Raw genomic sequence first — 23,533 nt, forward strand, 5'->3', positions numbered from 1 at the left:
AACTGGAATGGAAAATTCAGATTTGAGATAACTGACTTTTGTGTTATTTCCTAGGTGGATGATTCAGTGGTGGCGCAAAACATGCATGAAACTTTGCTCGAGGCAATGAAAGCACTGAGTGAGGAGTTCCGCCAGCGCAGCAAGTCTCAGTCGAGCTCTGGCCCCGGAGGAGGTGCTACCGCTTCTAACCCTATCAGTGTTCCCTCGCGCCGCCACCACCCGAACCCTCCACCCAGTCAGGTCGGCTTCATCCGCCGGCCTCGAACGGAGCCTCCTGGGGGGGCTAATAATGGAACGGCAGTCAACAGTGCCAGTGCTTCTCCCACACCTCGGCACAGTTTCCCGAGGTCACGCACTGCCAGTGATGGAGGGAAAGGCGAAGATGGGATAACGGGGAACACGCCCCTCCATGGTGTGAACTCCAGCCCATCCACCATTGGCTCCTGCTCCACCACACCAATCCTCAGATCAAAGTCGGCCCGTTCAGCCCCTACCACAGTAGCTAAAACTCCCCTCGGGTTGATGCGCTCTATTTCTACACCAGCACCCTCACCAGCCCCAAGTCTCTCCTCTAGCTCAGGGCATGGCTCCGAGTTTGGAGGTGTAACATCTCCTGCTGGTGCTGGTCCAGGGTCTGGTGCTTACAGTCGCGTCCCCTCTCATCACGCCTCTGTCTCAGGTTCACCGAGCGACTATGGCTCCTCGGACGAGTATGGTTCTAGTCCTGGGGATCACACGCTCCTACCCTCCCCAAGTCTACCTGGAAGCTCCGTTAGTAGTGTTGGCAGCCAGTCTCTTGGTGAGGATGGAGCCAACTACATTCTCATGGGCCAACGTGGTGGCGGAGGAAACAGTAATCAATGTGGGTTGACATCTAACTCATTGCCCGCACCAGGAACGCCAGCCTGTAGTGCACAGCCCCAAAACAAGAGAGTCCTGCGCCGCTCCTCCAGCCGTGAATGTGAAGCTGAACGTAGGCTGCTGAGCAAGCGGGCCTCCTTACCTCCCATGGCCCTGGAAAGGCTGGCTCCTCGTCAGCGCAGAGCTGAGGAGCCAGCGGACGAAGACTCAGCCGATTATGCAATCATGTCAAGGAGCACCAGCCGAGAGTCCTTTACGTCCTCCTGCTCCTCCACACAGCGAGAGTCTTCAATGGGTACTGGGTCAACAGGAGGAGGAGGAGGAGGGTACCTGGATGTGGCAGGAGAGTTCAAAATTGAAGCGGGTGGAGGAGCAGGTGGTGGTGTTGATTTAGGTGTGGACAATGGGTACATGTCCATGCTGCCAGGAGTCACTCAGCCTCCGCTGTCCATACCCCAATCCTTGGCCGTCTCTGTCCCTGACTCAGATTCAAAACCTGCTGATGACTACATGGCCATGACCCCCAACAATAGCGTGTCTCCTCCTCAGCAAATCCGACCACCAACTTCTGACGGCTATATGATAATGTCCCCCAATAGCAGCTGCTCCCCTGACCAGCGTGGAGGTCTCTCCGGAGGGGCTTGGGTCGGCAGTGGCAGTGCAGACAGCAGGGCGGGCAGTGACTACATGAACATGTCTCCAATTAGCGCACGTTCTGTAAATGGTAGTCCTCCACCTCCAGAGCCTGCCTGCCATTTAGAGACAAGTTCACAACAACAAGCCCCCAAGATGGTGTATTCTTACTATTCCCTCCCCCGGTCGTACAAACATAACCCTTCTGCTGGACATTTTGACGACGGTCCTGGACGAGGCAGAAGGCCCAATGGAAGTTGTAGTAGGGGAATGGGTGGAGGTAGAACCATTGGGGGGCGTCAGGAGCAACCACAAGCTGGCAATGCAGCGGCTGGACGTCACCTTTCGCTCTCGTCGTCCTCGTACTCCTCTAGCTCGGCCAGCAGTGAGAGCCTTGGGGAGACTGAGGACCGGACTAGTCAAGTGTTGAGCAACATGACTGGGGGAACTCAGCCCAAAGATGGGACTAAACTCCAGCAGAGGCGAGGCTCTGGTGGTTTGTCCAAGCAGGGTAGCCATACTAGAAGCAGACCAGTGAGCCTGTTTGTCGACGTATCCAAAGCTAACACCCTCCCAAGGGTCCGTGAAAACCCCTTGCCCCCAGAACCTAAGAGCCCTGGGGAGTACGTAAGCATTGAATTCAAAGGGGAGAGGTACTGCCAGAATGGGCTTGGAGGGGGGCGTGGCAGGGGTCTTAGGCATGGCTTATCATTGCCCCACGGCTCAAGCAACCAGCCTTCTCAGCACAGGCCAACTTCTTGTGTGGGGAACTTTTTACCTCTCTCCCGTAGCCCCTCTGCCCCCATCACTCCTCCAACCGCCTCGGAGTATGTCAACATGGACCTAGGTCCTTCCCCATCCCCTTCGCCCCTCTCCCTTACCCCGCTCGTTTTCCCCTCTTTTAACACACCCCCCACGCCTCCAACTCTTGCTCATGCGCCTAAAGCCTGTAATCACGCTACTACTGGCCCTCGTGAAGAGGGGGCTGAAGTAGCCGAGGCCCCACTAAGGAAAAGCAGAGAAAGTGTTCCATCTGTGTCCGAGTCCCCCACATCCTGTGGAGATTACACAGAGATGGCGTTCAGCTTGAATAGCAACACCGTCCCTCGGTCATCATCCAGTGTCTCCCCCAAAGTCCCGTCTCCCACCAGGACTGATCAAGTGCTGTCAAGGGGCTTAGACTTCCCTCTAACGAAATCAGGACCCAATCCAGACCAGGGTGCTAAAGTTATTCGGGCTGATCCCCAAGGACGCAGACGGCACTGCTCGGAAACGTTTCTCGCTTCGCCTTCCCTCCCCACCTCTACCTCTACTTCCTCTTCAACTGCCTCCCTCTTTCCAGAGCACACCCAAGCCGTGGCCCGCCGTCTGGGCTTCGAAAACATGCTCTGGGGGAATGGTGCTGTGACTGATTCCCCTACTCAATTCCCCCTCCCCGGGCAGCAGTCGCTTCCCACGAACACTCAGACTTTGTCCACAGAGCAAGGCCTTAACTACATAGACTTGGACTTGGCCAGCAAAGAGAGTCCTCATCTGGGCCTGGATGGGCCGTCAGGAAGCCAGGGCCCATCTCGCCTCTTTTCTGTACTAAATGCAGGTCCGGGCGTCGGGGGAGTAGGCGCAGCAGTCGGCAGTAGCAACAGCTCAAGCCTCAACACGTATGCCAGCATTGACTTCTACAAATCAGAGGAGTTGCGGACGCATCAAAATGGAAACAAGGAGGGAACAGGTATGAGTTTTCTTTTCCCTTTCAGTTATATTCAGCATCACTGATTTTGTTTTCTCTTCAAACAAGCAGACTTTGATCTCTCTGTCGCCCTTTTCTCCGTCTCACCATCTCATCCCACAGTACATGCGTTCTGTCACATGGTTCAGATGAAAAAGAATATGCTTTCAAGATAATCCAATGCAGCGCGGTCCCCCTTTCTATCTGTGCTTGTAATCAAACTTCACCTGGCGCCGGATTAAAATAGACACCCTTCTGATTTGTTTGACCGTGTGCATGATCCACAGTATAAGATGCAGATCCACTGCTCAGACAATTCAGCGATTGATGTCCTTGTCTGTGGCTTGGCGTATGCACTGTTTTTACCTGATGTGATTAGGTAAGGTGTTAAAGGCCAGACAGCCTATTGGAATATCAATGAATATCGATATTCTGGAAATGACTATTGATTCCCTTGAAGCTTCTTGAATGTTGTGTAAGGACTCTCTATTTCAGCTTTCCCTCTCTGTGTGTGGGTCCAGAATAAAGAGACGTTTTTCCTCGTAGAATAACCGTTTGAATCATTCTGCTACGGTTGAGCCATTGTTTTTTTTTTTTTTTTTGAAGAGGAGGGCTGTCACAGACATCTCACTGCAGTGCTACTCTTAGCAAAGGAAGCCATTCAGACTTGTTATTGAAGCGTTGTTCTCTCAAGTTCAATGAAGTTGAACTTTGACCTCGTTTCCCATTGACCTGTCAACTCCAAATTCTCCACTGTGACGAGACAAAAATCTTCACAGTTCAGGTTTTATCCTACATTATTCTTTAAATTAGTTTCCAGAACCGCATAACTTATGAGGCAAAGTGTGCAAGCACTCAAGTGGGGTTGCCAGGTTTGTAGACAGTGCTGTAAAAAGTTTGCAGTGATTTGTACATTACTTAATCGATGCTGAAAACTCTAGTCTGTTACAGATTTGGAAGATGTTTTATGATCAGCATTTGTTCCCGTGTTGGCATGCTTTTAATGTTGGGTCCCTGCAGCATTTTTTCAGGTCAATAAGGCTGGATGATGAATTTTCATTTCATTCACATTTTTTTTCTATCGCGTGGGGCAATTTTTTAGCCACGGGACATCACCACCACTAAACAATGCCTTAACTAACTCTCTGTGAGACGTTTCCTCATAGAATAACATTCCCTTTGAACCACTGTCTGCACTAAATTGGCCCGTTAAGGAATCGACGCCTGCAGTTTAGGCAGATAGAGCAGCATTTAAATGGAGATGTGGATTTATATGCATCAGTAAAACACTCGGTAGTCTTGCTTAACCTTCCACAGTGGGGCTCTTGTGATGAACGTACCCTGCCAAGCCTTGTTGTTTATGTAGCCCTGCGAGCTTCCACATGATTTGTACTGTAGGTTGTCTTAGACTTAAACCTCTTGGGTTTTTGTGGTGAACGTTTCATAGCTCGGCTCCACAGTTGGATTTAATGAAGAATTTAAAGCATTAGCAAAAATTCACCATGGATCTTGCGGTGACTTCGGCGCGGCTGCGCTCGACAGTTGGTTTCGCATGGATTCCTCAGATGGAAACGAACCATCAGCCTGCATCCATACGTCGCTTTGTTGGTTTTATTGGGAATCTGAGGCCATGTCGGTGCAAGCGCCGGGTGTTTCGGGGTGTGTTTTAAATAGAAATGCTAGCAGGCTACCACGGTGGGACCATATGGGCTCTGGCTGCTGAGAACGTCAGCAGGGCAGCGTGGGGGAGAATGTTACACATTGGCTGTGAATGTTGAGATGGGGCCAGTGTTTCACTCACACAGCTCTCAAATGCCTCTGTACAGTGTTCCCCCTCCTTTCATCCCTCCATTCGGCCTCCCCCTCTTTCCTCGTCCAATAAATGATCCTTTTGTTCAAGTGTTTTTGCCGCGGTGGGCCAGCGGGCCTCTGCAGGGCCAAGCCCCAAGACTACAGGACTACGCTCAAACTTTTTTTTCTTCTCTCATGCAGTCTATTATAATTTGTGTCTTTTCTGTCTTGCCTGCATTATTCTTTTCTTTTTCCCCTTTATTGCTGTCTCTGTGCCTTTGTTTTACTGTTTGACTGCTCGTCCCCGTTCATTCTTTGCCGTGTTTGTCCCAATCTAACATCTAGGCTGTCAGATTTTTGAAATTCCTTCCCTCCCTCCTGTTCACTACACATACTATTGTTCCACATTTCTTTTTTTTTTTTTCATGAAAACCTCTCTTGTCTTTATGTCCTACGTCCTCCTCCCCTTTCACATTGTCTTTCTGTCCGTCGTTTAAATGCAGACACGTTCAAAAATAGATTTTGGTCTCGAGCTGTTTTCCTTTTTGCCTTGGCGATCTGAGAAAAACAAAAAGCGAACGCCGAGCGCGCAGCGCTGGTACGACCGATCTCCCTGCTGCTGCACACAAAAATATAGCTTTGAAACGATTAATTATCTTGTCTGCATGGATCCTGTGTGTGTGTGAGTTTGGATTGGCTGTAATTACAGGGATTTTTCCTCTGACAGGCACCAGCTTGTATAGGAAAAGACTGTGCGTATGTCTCAGGGGTACGTTCTTTTGGCACTGAGGGCCAAAGGCTAAAATTGAACATCAGTAGTGGGACATGTGCCAGGAACAATCCCATTGGGCAGCGGTTATGTAATATGTAGTGTGTAAAAATAGCCTCTCGATTTAGATAACGAGGAAAAGCAGGACGGCTTGTTTCAAACCAGATCTTTCCTAGAAAAAAAAAAATCTATAGCACCAAATGTGAAGTGTGCATTTGCATTTTTTTCCTTTGCAGTTAACATTTTGTACAGAAAATGTGAGCGTGTTTGAGTCTGTGAGTGTTGTGACTTTCGGCGAAACGCAGCGGAACATTAGTTTACGATGTGGAGATGGTTTTTGGGGACAAAATGTTAATTTAAATTAAATCAGCCACCACTCCCACAACCTCCTCCAGGAAAACCATGTGAGAAAATTTTATTATCTGTCCTTCCAGCTATCCCTCACCAGCCAATTCCTGTATTTCTTTACCATCTGGAGGGGGATCTTTATGTCGGTGTCAAAATAAACTGTAGCCGTTGAAATTCCTTCCGTGGGACACGCTACTTTACTCACAAGGATGAAGTTTCTTATGGGAAAATATCCAGGCAAATAAATGTCTATCCTGCCTAGATGCAAGGAGAGGTTGCCTCAGAGTCGCATTTAGATGCTGAAATTCATGCTCGCCATTCATTAAAATAACGAAAATAAATTGTGTTTATCACACAACAACACTCGTGTTGTTGTTGGCGGATCATAGAGGGGGCGGTTTGTCGTTGTTTACTGTTTCCTAATTGTGCAAAACTCATGCATAGCTGACCAATTTGATCAGTATCAGTATGCGAGTATCTAGTATGTGGAGGGAAGCTGATTCTATTATTGTGTGGATTTTTGTCTGTACTTTTCGAAAACCACTTAATTAGACTTTAGTGCAGAGTGTAGTGGATAGTTATAGCCAAACTTTTTATCTTACATTTTATGCAGTACGAGTATTTTACAAAAGTGTAATTATTAACAACTGCATACAAAAAAATAAATAAAGTACGCCTGCCTTCTTCCGTCGGTAATTTCTCGAAACAAGTCCTAAAGAATTAGGTTTAATTTGTACCGCTGGTCCCTTGGCCGAGTCGACTGCTTGTTGGCACGTTCACTTCTCTTAAATGTTGCAGCACATGTTGGCCTCAAAGGAGCGGAGCGAAGCGACAAAGAACACACGGCACAGCGCACGGCCCGATTGCTTTTAGTAACCAAATCCTCTCCAACTTAGACAATAGAAGTGATTTGTAATTGACTCCCATTCATTTCTTGTGTGTAGATAAGCAATTACAAAGACAGGCGCAAAGACAAACGGCAGCTCACATAAATAAACACGCTTATAGCAGGTAAAACTGAAAGTTAAACGTAGTGAGTGTGAGTAGAAGCAGTCAGTTTTAATCTTAGACAGTTTCGGTAATAATTTTACCCTTAACGTAAATATTTTTGTCCCTCTGTAGTTTTATACAAGAGGACTGTGTACGAACTGAAGGAGCGAAGCTTTTCTGTCCTTAACTTAAACTTGCCTACATTAATTATTGATATTAACTACTTTGCACACACTATATTTCAGTATTCACACAATCTGAATTTTTAATGAGGGACAATAACGTTTTTTTTTTTTGTTTTTTTTTTACCAGCCTTTTTATGGATAAGACACCATTAATAAAATAAAACCATGTGTTTTTATGTATATAAAATGTCTGCAGTAGATCTGCTCATTTCCAGCCTTTTCTGGCATCTTACGATGTTGCTTCATTTTGAAATCATCATAATAACCGGAAAATGATGGTCAAAAATAAACCGTACAAATTCATCTTCTCTCCAACAAACAACACGTACAGTAAATTCCTGCTTCTGACAGGTCTGGCTTGGGTGTGTAATCCAAGCCAACGTTAGGTTAAGTTGACAGCGCTAGTAGTATTACGTAAAGCGCATACCACGTGGACAGGACATGACCCCCAAAGAGGGTGAGGCTCAGGGCACATAGTGTATAAATGTGTGTGTGTTCACTTGTTTATCTGCTGAGAGTGTTTTAACCTCATTTGTGCTTTGTGCTGGAGGCGGACCGGGCTCCGGCCTGCTCCGCGGAGTTAGTGTCTGAGCGCGGTGAGACGCGGCCCCGCTCATATTTATGCGGAGCGTAAATGCGCACAGATGTGCGGCTAAAATATCTGCGCTGAACATGTGGATGCTAAATCGGAGGCTGACCTTTTTAAACTCTTGCATTTCTTTGCAGTTAATAAGGGGGGTGGGTGGGGGGGATTCGAACGCTATTATGTTATTTTCAGCAGCCTCTTTAGCGTTTTTTTTTTTTTCTTTTAATTTAGTGTGACCCCTTTGAGATTAAGGGAGACAAATAGCAACGCAATTAGTTACAGCAATTTCATAATATCAGATTTTATCTACTAATTAGCCTCCCAGATTTTCTTCTTTTGTATTCGAGCGTTGTATAATCGACTGTGTAGAGACGAAAAACAGGACCAGGTGGGGGTTTTACCCCTGCATCTTACGATTACATAATCCATATTATGCTGGAAATTAGCTTGAATTTCTCCGCACCGCAAGCTAAACTTTCCTTCATTAGCCTAATTACAGCCTTACACAACTGATCTGGCCCCACGGGATGATGCCAGAAAAAGCTGCGTCTTTACAGGAGGACAGCGCAGTGGCCTGAATCCATTTCCTCTTCAGTTCGGGTAAACAAAAGCCATCTCTCTGTGTTTATTTAATGTTATCCCCGCACATTTATTTGGATTTCTTTGGACGGGTTTCACAGCCCGCGGACGCCAAGGATCTTTTTTTGGCGGGCAGTTTGTTTTTGTAAAAGTCAAGGATGTGTCTTTCTCTGAAGTCCGGTTGACTTTGTTTGGGTGGTCTGTTCAGGGAGTCACCCAACTCACGCCGCACATGACAACATCTCTCCTCTGTTTGGGTTTTGAAGGGAGACTGAAGGTTGCATGTGCTCGTGTGTTCGTCAGACCGCACGTGTGCGCGTCGCTTCAGGACCGAGGCGTTCTTTTTCCCACTGACTCCCAGCTCAGGTCATGGGATGAGGTCATCCGCGAGCGCCATCACCTCATTACGACCCTTCGCCCCTTCATGAGGCGAAGGGTTGTGATGACGATTAAAGGAGCTGGATAATAACACTCACACGCAGCTATGTTTGAGTTTGGTAACTCTCTCAGAACAGCTGCAAACTCTGCAGTGGCCTCACAAAACTCTTCCACATCTGGGGCCATCATGGAGCTCCACCGCAGAGTTCGGCTGCGAGGAAATAATGTGGAACAGGACAAAAACCTTAAAGACAGGTGCTGTAGAGTGTGGACGAGTCACGATGATTATGACGACATTACAAGTCCGTACGTAACCATGTAAAGATAAGATGTTTGGGTGCGGCGCCACAGACGTGCTCAAAAAGTCACCAGGCTCATTCAATAAACACATGTTTGATGTGACCTTTTACGTCTTCTCGTCAGTGTAAACCAAGATGTTTCTGTTTCGGTTCAGGCTGACAAGAGTTCTATAAACTTTGATGAAATATATCTGCTGGCTTTCAAGCTTATCAGTCACTAAATCGTTACACTGCGGTTTCTCCGCATCAGCACGTTGAAGTCATCATTCATCATGATCAGCGGGAAAACATTCAGCAAACAAAGAAATGAGGGGACGTGACAGCAGATTGGCTGCAGCAGGTCGTCAAAAGTAGACGCAGATTCAGCCGTGCCAGCGTACCCTTGAAATCGGCAGCTGTTCACGGTTTAATATCGATTTTTTTCTTTCCATTAGAAACGGCTTTCTGCTCTGGAAGAAATACAGAAGATGCAGGACTTTCAAAATATAACACCTCACAGTCGTGTATCAGATAAACAATTCAATTGTTCTCCTATTGCTTAAGAAAAAATCTCAATTCAGGAAGTCAACACTCATGACGGTTTGAGACAGTTTGAAGCCAGGATAGAACGAATTTGTGACGCAGCGACCTCCTACCGCAGGTACCAAGTTGAACTGATCTCAATTTTGCGGTGACGACCAGCGAGCAGCGGCTGATTGACGTGATGTGACGGAAACCCGAATTCATTGCATGAAAACGCCACTTTAGTCCCTACCACTAATTTTTGGGCTGTGAGTGTCGGGTGAATCTGGATGAAGCGCTGCTGTTGTTGTTGTTGATGGTCTATTCTTTAAACTAAAGAGTTAGCTCCGTCCATTTCCTAGCCGTACTTTTAGATTCTGCTTGTTTCACTTGAGCCCTTTATACATTGCACGAAAAACCCCTGCAATCGACCTGGAATTTTATTGGCTTGCCTCGACTTTGATGGCAACAGGGATGCGTTGACTCGCTAATTTACACAATGACGTTGATGTACCTGCCTGTCACTTGACGTCCTGTCAGACTACGTCATTGTAGAAGCTCCAGGGCTGCGAGCAGTTCAGAAAAAGAGCAAAGTTTGGGTCTGCTCCCATATTTGTTCATTTTTTTTTTTTAATCAAACAGATCAAATGTGACATTACACGATCGTTAATGGAAGCGCATAGGTGAATTAGAACTGCGTCATGTTCGGTAAATGGCACCGGGGAATCTTGACATGAACAGCTGTGTTTGTTTACTGCTTGTATAGCGATGTGGCACACTTTTTTTGTCGATCATTGCAGCGCACTGAGCCGGCAAGACCGTGAGATCCTAGAGGCTGATGTGAAAGCACAACAAGGGCGGGTCCTTTCTGAAAATCCCGTGTATTTTTCGATGTGAAAGGGGTTTAGGAAACTTTTATACACAAGTGGGTTACCTAGGCAACCAGAGCCTGGAACGTCCACTAGTGACCCACTGTCTGCTGCAGGAAGATGTGCAGGGACATGTTGAGTTTATGTGACACCCTAAGACGTGTTTAATTCCTGAATGAAAGTTAGTTAGTGACTTGTTGCCAACGCGCTCCATTGTGTGTGTTGTTGCCTGAGGTCCACTCTGCCAGTGACTCATCTTCCATTGAGTGTGATGCAAGGATGAAGAGGACATGGGTGGATTTGGTTCTGCAGGATGAATAGAGACTAAATCTCTGTTGTGTGTGTTGGATATTATTGATATCGTGCGTGCAGTCTCCCTTGCCCACTTGTTGAACATTCATGCATCTTTCTCCAAGCTAATTATTGTACAGATGGGGTGAAATGCTCTGTAAATATGCGCCGTCTTTGCATGGATTTTTTTTTCTTCTTTTTCTCGGTTTGCCGCTTGCATATGTGCGTGATGCTTACCCCCGCCCCCCCCCTCCTTCATATTTGCTTTCATACCGTTGCTATTTGCCTCGTTTCAACAGACATCAAAAAGCCTTTTCATTAAGCGGCGTTGACGCTCAAACACTGGAGCCCGACGCGCCGACAAGCGAGGAGAATGGATGAGGATGCTTGTCACGGCTTTTTCTAGAGCAAAGAGGGAGAGGGAGGGAGGGGGTGTGAAGAAGAAAGCGAGAGGGAACGAGCGCCGCAGAAAAGAGGAGACAAATGACTGAAGTTGAAGGGAAAGGGAAGAGGTGATAAAACACAAACAGGATTTAAGTCATCAAGATGGTATTAGATGAGAAAATCTGACATTATCCAATAAAAAAAAAAAAGTTGTTGTGTCATGTGTTTGTTGCCTTGGCGATTGGCGGCGCAGGAAAGTCATTCACTTGTTGCTCGTTTCTCTTTTTCCCTCCCTGCCGACACATTATCACCCATCTGGTTTTTGTTTTCAATAACTCCTCTTCTTCCCAAGACCTTGACTAGACCACTCATCGCCCACCACCACATACCTTTTCTTTTTTTTCTTTTTTTTTATTGCTATTATTATTATTATTTTTAAACCACTCATGCGTCTCCGTCTCACTTGGTGTGATCAAAGGATTGCGTCAACGGAATGACGTGTGCGTTCGTAGGCGAGCGTGACTTTCGCAGCACATTCACGGCCGCAGACCTGAGCGGCTTCATTTTTGAGCTCGTCACATGAAGCCGAACGAAGTGGGACAGATCAACTGATAGGACAAAGTCTCTGTGTGTGTGTGTGTGTGTGTGTGTGTGTGTGTGTGTGTGCGTGCGTGTGCACGTGTTGGGTGTAATTCCAGTAATTCCACGCGCCCAGTGGGGGTCATATCTCGTTTCCTCGTCCTCGTCCTGGAACGGACACATTCGCCGCACGCGTCGCAGGTGTCGCTTACATACTCACGTACGCTTAACTACCTTATCAATTAATTCCTCCCCGCGCACGGAGAGTAAACACATGCGGCAGGTGTTCTGATGTAGGTCAATCAACCTGTCGAGCACCGACAAGTTGATTTAATGATAACGACCGACGCAAAGTCAACTAAATATAGTAAATAGAACGTTAGCGAGAAGAAGAGAATGAGCTCATGCACGCCAGTCCGTCTAATATTTAGTCGGTCTCCCTCCAAAACAGTCCTGACTCATCACAGAGTGTCAACACCCTGTGCTGTTCTTTGTGTTTTTTCTTTTTTAGTTGCTCCTAAACCGTTTTTGTGTCACGTCTAAGTTACGTCCACATGAATGAATGCCAGGCCTAAAACTTTCCCAATAGAACGGTTATTTATATGTTACTTGCTGGTTTTAATATTGTGGCTGATCGGTGCGCGTATCTGCCAGCTTGTCAATAACCGGAGGACAAACGTTAACAGTTTAATTGATTCATAGAAGAACGTCTCCTTCATCCGTGAAATGTCTCAGCTGGGGCGACTTGCTCAAGAGCTCCTTGACAGCACCTCAGTTGAGGCCCTTTTTTGTTTTTTGTGTGTGTTACTGGTGAGCTGCCCAGCCGGGCGAATGGTAATTAGGTAGTAAAACCTCGACTAATGGCTCAGTACTCTGGTCATGTTTTGACTGACTAGTGCCTTATTCACATGCATTTAGCACACACACACACACACACACACACACACACACACACGAGAACAGAGAGGCAGGGAAGTGAATTGTATTGGCAGCTTGGTCAGTCAAAGAGGCGCCTCTGGACAGACTGAATGGGTGCGTGTCTGTCTGTGTGTGTGTGTGGTGTGGTGTGTGTGTGGTGTGGTGTGTGTGTGTTCATGCCTTGACGACTGTCTCCATTGAACCTGTCGTCGGTTTTGACATTCGAGCGCCTGATTGTCACACCTGCGCCCGCTTCCTTCTCGCTCCGAAGCCGATTAGTCACATTCTGTTTGCATATTTATGGAAATACACACATAAATTACACACACATACACACACACACACACACACACACACACACACAATCTCTCTCTGTCTCTGAGAACGTCTGCCTCGCTTTTAATAGGGAAATCTCAAAACAGATCAGCCGAGCCAGTCACCTCTCAGGAAGCGGGGGATCAGCCAAAAGCTTCTCAACTAATGGCCAAAGTAACCTTCACTAACCATCTGAGCCTAACACACACACACACACACACACACACACACACACACACACACACACACACACACACACACTTCGTTCCTCTTTTGTCAATAATGTTTTGCTCATTCTGTTTTGAACAAAGCCCCTCCGCCACGCCGTTCCTCCCTCCTCAGCTCTCCAGACCTCTTTCTTCTCCTCCTCTTCCTGCCTTTTCTCTCTCTCCCCCGGCGGACTCTTTGTTTCGCGCTCTTCTTTTATTTTCACACCAGACTCTCTTCTCTTTTCTTTTTCCCCCCGTCGCGTCCCTCCGAGTTTCCCTCCGCCGCGTTTCGCCGTGGCACGCTGCCATTCGTCAGATGTAACGTACAGTACATACAGTACCTTGATTTGCTTAGATCAGAGGAAAGATTCCCTGTAACTTGTAGAGCAGGTCTGAATGGCCTTGAAGGTGATGTGAGGACGGAGTTTTGTGTGGTTAATGTCGCTCATTACAACGGTTTGATGAATGGCTGCCGTGCTCCAATCTGCGCTCGTGTAGATGTGTAACCGTTTATTGATGGTGCTCAAACATCACGGTGATTTACTTCTGACGTTCAGATGAAAAGATATTGTTCTTCAACTTTCTGTTTCTGGGAAAGCCGACGTTATCCCTCATAAAAACCCATCAGTTGTCTTTCCAGTGAAGCTTTCATTGGGTGCTGCTGATGGATATTAAGCCAACTGTCTCCTGGATCAAGCTTTAGAGTTCATAGCCGCAAAAGATTATGACATCTGTCAGTGGTGAGATATGATAGAAAGATACAGTTAAATCTTGACACTATTTTATCAGACGATGTAGTTGTAAAAGTCCCCTTTTTTGCTATAATAAAGTTTCTTTCTCCAAACCCTTTTGTTTCACATCCAAAATTTTTCAAAATCACAAAATCTTTGGTTGATAGACATTTTTTATGTATATATATATATTAAATTTTATATTAAATTTCTTTAAATGCACATTTACATGAATCCAACATATTTTAGTAAAGGGATAAGGGATAGCTTGATACTGAATGTAAAATGATAGCAATAATAATATGTATATAAATAGCACTAGGCCCAGTTTAATATAGAACACATATAATAGGTAGGGGGTCCCTACTTCATCTCTCCATCAGTCCCCTGATTTACCCACTTTCTTCCCAGTATAGCAAACGGTAAAACAGTTTATTTTATTGTTCTAGTGCCAGAAAAAGGCCAAATCATACTCGTAATCCATAGAATAACAGACTGATCGGCCCGTGTGTCGATACGAGGTGGAAATATCACGTTTGTATTGTATCTTTTTTCCCCTCCGCCGAGAGCGAACACGTCAAAGTCGTTCAAATTCATCCAGGAAGGGACGTAAACGTTTGATCCAAGTTTCCTCTCGCCAGTGAAAAGCTGCTGCGAGCGTCTCTGGAGCCGCGCCGATGCCAAACATTCTGTGCTTCTTCGCCCCCCCCCCCCCCCCCCCCCCCGATGTGCAATTACACAAATTTAATATTTTTGGACAAAAACAACGCAATTGAAAAGAAATCTCGCTATGTGTTCCCTCTCTTATATTCTATGGGAAATCGCTGCAGGTTCCTTCTCCGCTTTGGTGTCACCGACGAGGTGATTGATTGGTCCTCGTTTGAGTGTTTCCAGTTGATGTGAACTTCATTACAGTTTGTGTGGGGACTGTATCTTCTGTGTGTGTGTGTGTGCTTCCGTCTGTGTATCTACATGCCTCTGTGTGTGTGTGTGTGTGTGTTTGCTTGGCGGCGTGCCAGCTCCCTGTACGAGCGTGATCCCGGCTACAGAGCGCTGATTGTGCGCTGTGGCATGGGATGTAGCCGCCGCTGGGCTCTGGGAGCGTCGGGCGCTGCCTAGAAGAACGGAGCAGCCACCCACTAACCCACTGGGGTTACTGAGTGCACACGAGGAGGAGGAGGAGGAGGAGGAGGAGGAGGCGGAGGAGGAAGAGTAGGAGGGAGTGTTTCCCTCCTTTCACACATTCTTATTTGTCTCCCGCCCTCCTCATACACTCTCAAAAGAAACCTTCCCCCTTTTTTTTTTTTTGCTCTGTTTGAGTTTCTGTCGGCCTTTCTGCGTTCTTCTCGCTCTCCAGTTTGTTTCCCGGCCTCCTCCTGCCGTGTAAATTTCTTTTCTCCCGGGTCTCAGGTGATTGTCTCGATGTCAGCGCCGCCGCGGCGTTTCTCCCCGTGTCTCCACCATGATCTGTGTGTCTCCCGTCGGATACGGGGTGGAGTGGGGTGGGGGGGAGCCGCGGCATCGCTCAGCCGCTGCCCCTCTAACTGGGTTTGTCTGTAAAGAGCTTAGAGCCTGTGGGTCGGTTGGAGAGCGCTAAGCTGATTACCGGCCACTAACGAGCCACCTCTCACATGCGGTTATGTGCGTACCTCTGTCTGGCGCTAATACTGTTTATTTATGTGGTTGTGTGTGTTTTTAGTACCTATTTGTTTGTGTGGCGCGCGCCGTGACCTGAGCTGCGCTGATGCCGGACGGATCAGAAAGGAGCGGGTTCGTCGGACGAGAGCAGGTCAGAGTTGATCTGCGGGTCAGCTGAAATGCTGACGGTGACGAGAGGGTGGGAATCCAGTTAAGACTCACGCAGAGGGGTCAAGTTATTCTCATGGGAGCCGCCACTTTTTTTTTTTCCCCTCACTCACTTGGGCTTTGCCTCGATCTGACGAGGCTTTTTAAGTTCGGCCCCGTCGAGCCATTGAGTTCACAAATTCACCAAGAGCCATAAACCAATAAGAGTATAAAAGTGGGAGTTGTCCCGACTTTACAGGTGCAACAAAACTGGTAAGGACGTCAGTCAAGCGCGGCCTGGACACGGCCTCTAAGTGGAAACACCTGCGTGGATGGATCCTGACTTCCTGAAACATTGCTCAGTTTTCAAGCATAATTATCACCCAGACGTGGTGTGTAAATATTTTAACCACAGAAAACCTGCTCTCGGGTTCAACTATGAGAGAAGCAATAACAAAACATGCGCACTTTGACGGACTTTAACAGCTTCTTACGTGGTTTAACTTCTGCTTCAGTGTTGGTTCGACCAATTTCTATGTTTTTGTGCTGGACTACTTGCTAAAAGTGTCTGGAAATGTAAGCTTCAAATTAGGGCCTGGTCAGACTTCGTTCTGTTGCAAGTGACCGGTTTGTTGTGAGACAGTTGTGCGTCATTGATTCACAAAATAACACATGAGCAATATTATAAATGACTGCAAATTAAAAGAAAAGGTGCTGATGTGTGGTTTTTCCTCCGTCACCGATGTCTTTAAGATTCAAGATTCAAGATTCACTTTGTCGATCTCCACATGGAAACTGTTTTGTCCAAGAGTCTCAGGATAACAAAGAACATACGTGACCCAGACATAGACATAGGAATAAGAGTCAAAATGAAAATAAAATAAAAATAATCTTAAAAGAACAGAAAAAGAATGAGGTAGTAAGTAAGAATCTACAGTCCTGTTACCTGGAATATACAGTGTTTATGTACAGATATGAGATGTTTAGACATTTTAAAGTGTCTCAGTCCCAAAGTCACTCAGTGCAGATCCAAAGTGTCTTAGTGTGGTGTTATCTAAAGTGTGAAGGGTCTATAAACCGTCAGTGCAATCAGCCAATCTATTAACCATTAGCCTGCTAACAGCTAGAGTTATTTCCCTTTATTATTACAGATTACGGTACGTTCAGGGATGTCCTGATGGGTATCAGGGATAATTCATTTTTAAATGAAACATTCAGCCGAGCCTGATCTTATTTGATACAGGGCTGCCGTAAACAGCAGAAAAACTACAAAGTGACGTACCTGCAGCATCAAAACCTCTTCTTCTTCTGCTGCTTTAATGGCCATTCACTGGTGTCAGAGCTACCGTAAATACCAGAGGAAGGAGGAAACTGTGTTTGTTTAAGATTGAATTGTCGCCATTAAATGATTGGGGACTGTGAACTCATTGTTACTTTAGGGGAAGTCACGTACTTATAATAGTTGGTGTTTGAGAACAGTTAGCAGGTTAATGAATGAGAAAGTTAGGGACCAGAACTGAGTTGGGGAAAAAGAGAAGAAAAGCAACACAAATTCAATGTTTGAGACGTTTGAGACTCTGGTAAAACAAAGTCCCGGACACGTTTGAAATAGTTTCAGAGCTTGAGTTTGACACGTTTTTAGGTCTCAAAAAGAGGACGTGTTCAGGAAAAAGAGGACGTCTGGCCACTTTTTGTAAGCTAATGTAGGAAAATAATGAAATAATGAGGTTGGTGGAAAATGCCAACGTTATCTACAGTTTGTCTTTTAGGATCAGATAAATCAAGATTAGGTTAAGATTTTACCTAATGGCTGCAATAAAACGAACCCTCCTTTGTTATCTTGAATTATATAAGAAGCAGGAGCTTGCAAAACTCTAAAAAAAGAAGAAAAAAAGAAGAAACTAAATTAGAAACAGGGAACTAAGTATCACAAGACCAGTGGGGCCGTCTTTCAACATCTATATGCGTTGCTCAACCGCCTAGAGGGAAGCTATAGGCTAAACACACAAAACCTAATCTTCAGTTACCTAATCCTGACACATCGACCAGGGTGAACGTACTCTGCAGCTCTGCTCGTTAGGAGAAGAGAGACGAACTGCAAATTAAAGCCAAGAATCTGTTTTCAGCCCAACACTTTCCGATCACGTGGACGGAAAGACTCGAATCGATCGCGCTGCAGCCCATTTACATCTGAGCGTAAATAAAATGTGCACCTGAACCCTCAGGGACTCAGTCGTTTAAATTTTCTGTAATGTAGCCGAGAGAGGGAACAAACAGTACCTTGACCTGCCTTATGTAACTCGTCTGTGTGGATCGAACGAAGGAGCAGAGATGTTTGCTCATTGCTGCCATTATTGGCTTGAGAACGGCCATTAACCTTTAGAGTGCTGCCTCACCTCTACATCACCTAGACCTCGGGGCCATAACCGGGGCCTCGGTGGTAGAACTAACAGCTTCCTGAGCTTTACAGCGTTTTCTTTTTTTATTAAATCCCCCAATTACTGCAGCGAACAGGATACGTGGGTGTTTATATAATGTGTGGGTGTGTGTTATACATGGGGTTTCTGACTGGATTTAAGTTTCTTTTATATAGGTTTTCTTTTGCTGCAATGATGACGCAGTTTTTTTTTTTTGTTGTTTTTTTTAATGAGTTGGAGCTAGCTTGGGTATGCTAACGCTAGGAACCAAGTTTGGTTCAGTTCTTCTTCTGTTATTTCATTCAGTTTGGTTGAATGGAACTGAATCCATTTGTGTTGTTTCATTTTATTTTGAAAGGATCACTCTCCCTTTACTTCCTGCCCTTGTCATTGTTTTCTTTGTTTCTCGTCTTCGCAGTTAGCATGTTTGTGTTTTAGTTGCTTCCTCATGCTTTTGCCTTTGGATTTATTTATTAGTCAATTTACGTTTGTTCACATTGATTTAATGTGTTGTAAAGTCTTTATTTTTTTTACGTCTCGTGTCCTATTTCGCTTTCGTTCCTCGTTTTGACGCGATAAAAACTCAACAAGACTTCTGGGACCTGTCACAATTGCTAAATTGTGATTTTGGAAACGGTTTAATCGCAAATCAAAGATCTCGCCACGGTCACGGCCGATTAATCGCAAAGCGTACATGCATGTAGACAACTATTTTGTGCTCCATAGCGAGCCAAGAAGGATGTGATGAATGGTTGCGTGCTCCACCTGGTCTGGAAAATTGCGCAGGCAGCGAGGATTAAGAACGAAACCCGATCCGCTGGTGTTCGATCAGTGACCGGTAACGCAGGTGGGCCCCGTGAAGAAAACTTGTAGGTGTTGGCGATGAAAACCCATTTGAATTCAGCGGCTAAGCCAAGCTCTGGTCATTACGTCTGCCAGGATTTGTTTTCTTTCCACTCAAGCGTCATGTGCCGCGTGCCAATTTTAAATGATGTGGAAACTGCACCCGTCCAACGCAAACCGGCCCTGTGCCGTTCAGACCCCGAAGATTTTTATTTGTAAATGTCTGCACAGTCAAATGAGGGCCATCCACGTGTCCCTGGTTTGTTTGCAAGTCCATATGCGTTCGCCTGCAGCGTGGGCTCGTGTATGTGCTCCCGGGCTGCACGCGCTCCTGAGAACGCAGCGCGTCTTAAATGTTTGTGTCTTTATATCATTCGTGGAAACTTGATGTTCTCCTTGTGTTGTCGAGGCCGAGGCCGTCTTTAGAGCCGTGCGTGTTGACACAATGTTCCTCTCCACTTCAGGCGTCACAGCCTCTAATCAGAGCATTAAAAGCCTCGAACTGGCAGAGGAGAGGAAATGAAATGCGCTCCTGTTTACTCATTAGTTATACCTGGTCAAGAACAAACAAGTAATGGAGGCACACGGATGAGGCGGATGGTCTGGAAAGCGAATGAGGGGGGAGGTTGATTGAGAGGTGGCGCTTCGCTCTTGTACGCGCGTGTGTTTCACGTCCGTGCTCCTGCAGAATTTCATTTCGCCATTAATGAAATTGTTTGTATTCATGACCAGTTGTCGTGCAGCGGAGCCGAAAGAGACGTTTCTTTTGCACGTGCGTCACGTGCTCACACACACCTACTGTTTGTAGGTGTGTGTGTGCACGTGACGCACGTGCAAAAGATGTGTGTGTGTGAGGAAGCACGGTTGTCGTCGGCGCACGTGTCTGTTCGCTTGACCGGCGTGTTCCTTTCCGCCGTGAGCCGATGATGGCTGAGGTTTTGGCTTTTATTAGGGATTTGACTATGAATTATTATGTGCTGTCCGTCGGTCACACATCACAGAGCCGGTAGTCACTTTGTGCGTCACGAAGCAGCTCATTTACATACCACGGGGTTTTCACGTCCACAGGGATCTTACTTGATACATGTGTGTGAGAGGGGGAGTATGGTTACAATGAAGTGTTGCTGTAAATCAAAGCTGTGCCCGACTTTCCTTCGGACTGGATTTGCTAACAGAAAGTTATAGTAGCAGCTTGTTCGCCTGCGTTTTTGCGTCTCTCTTGTCCAGTTAGGCTTCAGCTGGCCACCACAGATGCCCTGCTGCCCAGTCTGACTCCACACACACACACACGCACACGCACACACGGCCTGCGGTCCATTGACTCATGCATTACACACACGACCAGCGTGCCCTGTTATCCTGTCATCTGACACTTGCTTCCATGTCGCCATAAATTGACTTTAGCTGCTGTTAGTTGTTCTGACGCCGCTTCCTTGAGTCAAACCGTCTCCATTCATGTCCGACCCTCCACACGTAACGGAGGACAGAAATGCCAGAAACATGCGGCAGTGGTGTATTTGCGTCAATAAAAAAATTTGAAGGAGCGGCGGCCAGGATTTGGGAATGGCGACCAGCCGCTCCTAAATGAATGTAGAGGAAACACTGCGTGGGCGTTGCGTGACTTTGTTTTCGTTCCGTTTGAGCTGGTTGGTTCCGGCATAATATTGTCTGACGGTATTCAGGAAATGTTACGATCAATTAATTGTGGCGCTTAATACCACGATTAACTGTGAAATTGAGTAATCGTGACATCCCTAGTCACAAGGTCAGTAGTTTACATGCACTCTGTTGATTCTGCCTTTAAACAGCTTAGAACACGCTAGAAAAAACCCAACTGTGAGGCATGGAGGTAGCAGCATCATGTTGTTGGGGTGCTTTGCTATCTGAGACATTTAAAAACTCAAAAGCAATGGTACCAAATGCTAAATGAGTGAATGAAAACTTACTTAAGACGCCATTATTTTGACATTTCATATCGATTAAAATAAAGTTGTGATCCTAACCGACCAAAGACTGGGAATATTTACTGTGATTTTATTTATTGCGATATAATGTCATATCAGTATTTTTCCCCACTCCTAGTTGGCTCCAAACTAATTGACACCATTTAAAAAAAAAAAAAAAAAGGAAAAAAAAGTTGCCAGTGTGGCTGTTTGTTTAAAAAAAAAAGAAAGAAAAAGTCCTTAAAAAAAAAAAATCCATATCAGTCGATCTCTACTTCAGTGTTTCATTATGTACTGTAGAATTAACCATGAAGTTGCCTGCATTTATTTCTTTAGCTTCAACTGTAAAATAAGCGAATAAACACAGAGCCCCAGCAGATTATCACCTCGTACATTTTTGAAGACTAATGTGTTAACAAATTACACATCTAACAAAATTAACATTCACAGAGAGCCGCCATTCTGCCCGTCTAGTGCAATATTCCCTTTTAACTCTCTTTTCATCTCACCCGTCTGTATTAGCAAGCGCAGACGTAGACGACAGCGCGGCGATAAAATGGCACGAAGAGGGCGAAATCAAAATGGAAATGGGAGTAGAAGGAGAGCATTATTTCACTGAATTCTTTCCCCGTGTGGAGACGAGTCGAGGAGCGTCGCTAGCGGAGCCTCCAGAAGGTTCGGAGATAAATATTTGCTGTTCATGTTGGCCAAGTCTGCTGTCTACCCGCAGTCAGACACACACCGACCTACCCACAAACACATGCGCACACTCACCCACACCCACGCTCATAGGTGCGTGCCTGTACAGCCGATCACGTCAGCGTTTCCATACATAACACAGGCGCACTCCACGTTAAGAAGACTTAGCTGCATCGCCTCTAGTAAAGCAACATGTAGTAACTTAAAAAAAACAACGGGAGCTGTTGCAGTACGAAGGGGCAGAGATGTCCCTATTAATAATTACACAATTCATCATCAGACTGGAGCAGAGGCCGGGAGCCGTCACGTGAACACACACAACGAGGCGCTGTGAAACGCAGATTGGCATCGGTTTCTAAACACACGGGACAGTATTTCCAAATGCGATTCAGATTCCACACTGTCAGCTCCTCCTCGGCGTTTGCACGATCCAAAGGTTTGCGAGTCGCTCCTCGCCACTTTTCTGACACTGCGAAATGCTAACAGTGAACTCGCAGTCCGTTCGGTTTGAGCCGGTCACGTGAGTGACGTATTGATTATGTAAAAGTTTTATGAGATGGTTCCAGCATGAGAAGATCTGCATCTGGGCCAAAGATCTAACTGTTACGACACAAATCGCTTATCTCTTGGTTATAAAAACCTGCAAGCTGTAAACACCATCACGTTAGCACATTTAACAAACTTAAACTTAGAGAGGCTTTAATAATCCACGAGGGAAATTATGTCGTCACCGTAGCTTCGTTGCGCCTAAAAGTAAACACTCATAAAAACCACTAAAAAGATAATATAAAATAAGATTAGATTAAAGTGTAACCAAAACATCTACAGAATTAACGTTGTGAACAAATACACAAAAAGTAGTTGGCAAAACAGTCGTGGTGCGGTTGTTTGGCCGGTTGCATAGCAACAGCGGCATGGATGGTGTCGCATGGTGTTTCCTTGACGCTGAGGGAGGGATGTAAAATCAAACCGAGTGTGTCCGCCTGCAGAATCTGAACTTGTTTTGAAACATCCAGAATTATCATTCATTTGAAGTTGTGTTGCTGCTGCGTTTAAGACATTGAATTTTATTTATTTTATTTTTTTTGTCTTTTTTTCCGTCCCTCCTAGTTTACGTCTGTGTCCATCGTCAGCCCATCATCCAGACTAGTCGGGCAAATCTGAGTTAAGGCCCTGACAACAGGGATATTTAAAGCCAATTAGTTGCCCCCCCCCCGCCCACCCCCCCCCCCCCCGTTCGAATTTTGCTGTTTTCGATCACGGTGAAGCAAGAAAAAGAAACAAATGTCTCAACAGCCACTCCGCTGCCTCACTTAAAGATGGCGCAACAGCTTCTTGTGTTTCGTTTCGTTTGTCTCTCCATATCAGAGCCGCGCCGAGCCGGCCTCTGGCTTTCTGGGAAAAAGCCTTACTCAGAAACGAGGACCCCACCTGCTTATGCTATCACTCCATATATCACCTCACTCAAGACACCGCCTCCATATATGTGTGTGTGTGTGTGTGTGTTGTGTGTAGGGCCTACAGCTTTAGCAGAAAGTAGCAAAACTGGTGGAGCGACACGACACAAAGACAGAGAGGAATTGTGCGTCTGAATCAGCAAACAGTGAATACACGTGTGTGTGTGTGTGCGGGAGAGAGGCCGAGAATGAATGAGCTAACATCCCCCAAAACCCTTTAGTCCCATTGGCTTTAGTTCCGCGTGTCCCGTCCAGAGACAGGACGTCCCATGTCAGATTTCAGTTTAGCAGCCAGTCTCTGTTACACAAGGACGCCCACGCTTTATATTTACAACCACCGAAGGAAGTTTCTGCTCAAACCGGGTTCACAGAGTTGTTGTTTTTTTTTTAAAAAAAAAAAGTCCATCTTGAACGTATATCTGCTCTTCTCATTTTTAGAGAAACACT

General features: G+C 46.0%; 1 protein-coding gene across 1 annotated transcript in view; it reads left to right on the plus strand.

Annotated features, from left to right (window-relative positions):
- si:ch73-335l21.1 (insulin receptor substrate 1-B) overlaps positions 1-23,533 on the plus strand; it is a 46,084-nt gene that overhangs the window by 12,213 nt on the left and 10,338 nt on the right. The window contains exon 3 of the mRNA XM_047594606.1: positions 55-3,223. Coding sequence (XP_047450562.1) covers positions 55-3,223 — 3,169 coding nt within the window. The remainder of the gene's footprint in view (positions 1-54; positions 3,224-23,533) is intronic.

This window comes from Mugil cephalus, chromosome 1 (genome assembly GCF_022458985.1).
Source record: "Mugil cephalus isolate CIBA_MC_2020 chromosome 1, CIBA_Mcephalus_1.1, whole genome shotgun sequence".
Taxonomy (NCBI): domain Eukaryota; kingdom Metazoa; phylum Chordata; class Actinopteri; order Mugiliformes; family Mugilidae; genus Mugil; species Mugil cephalus.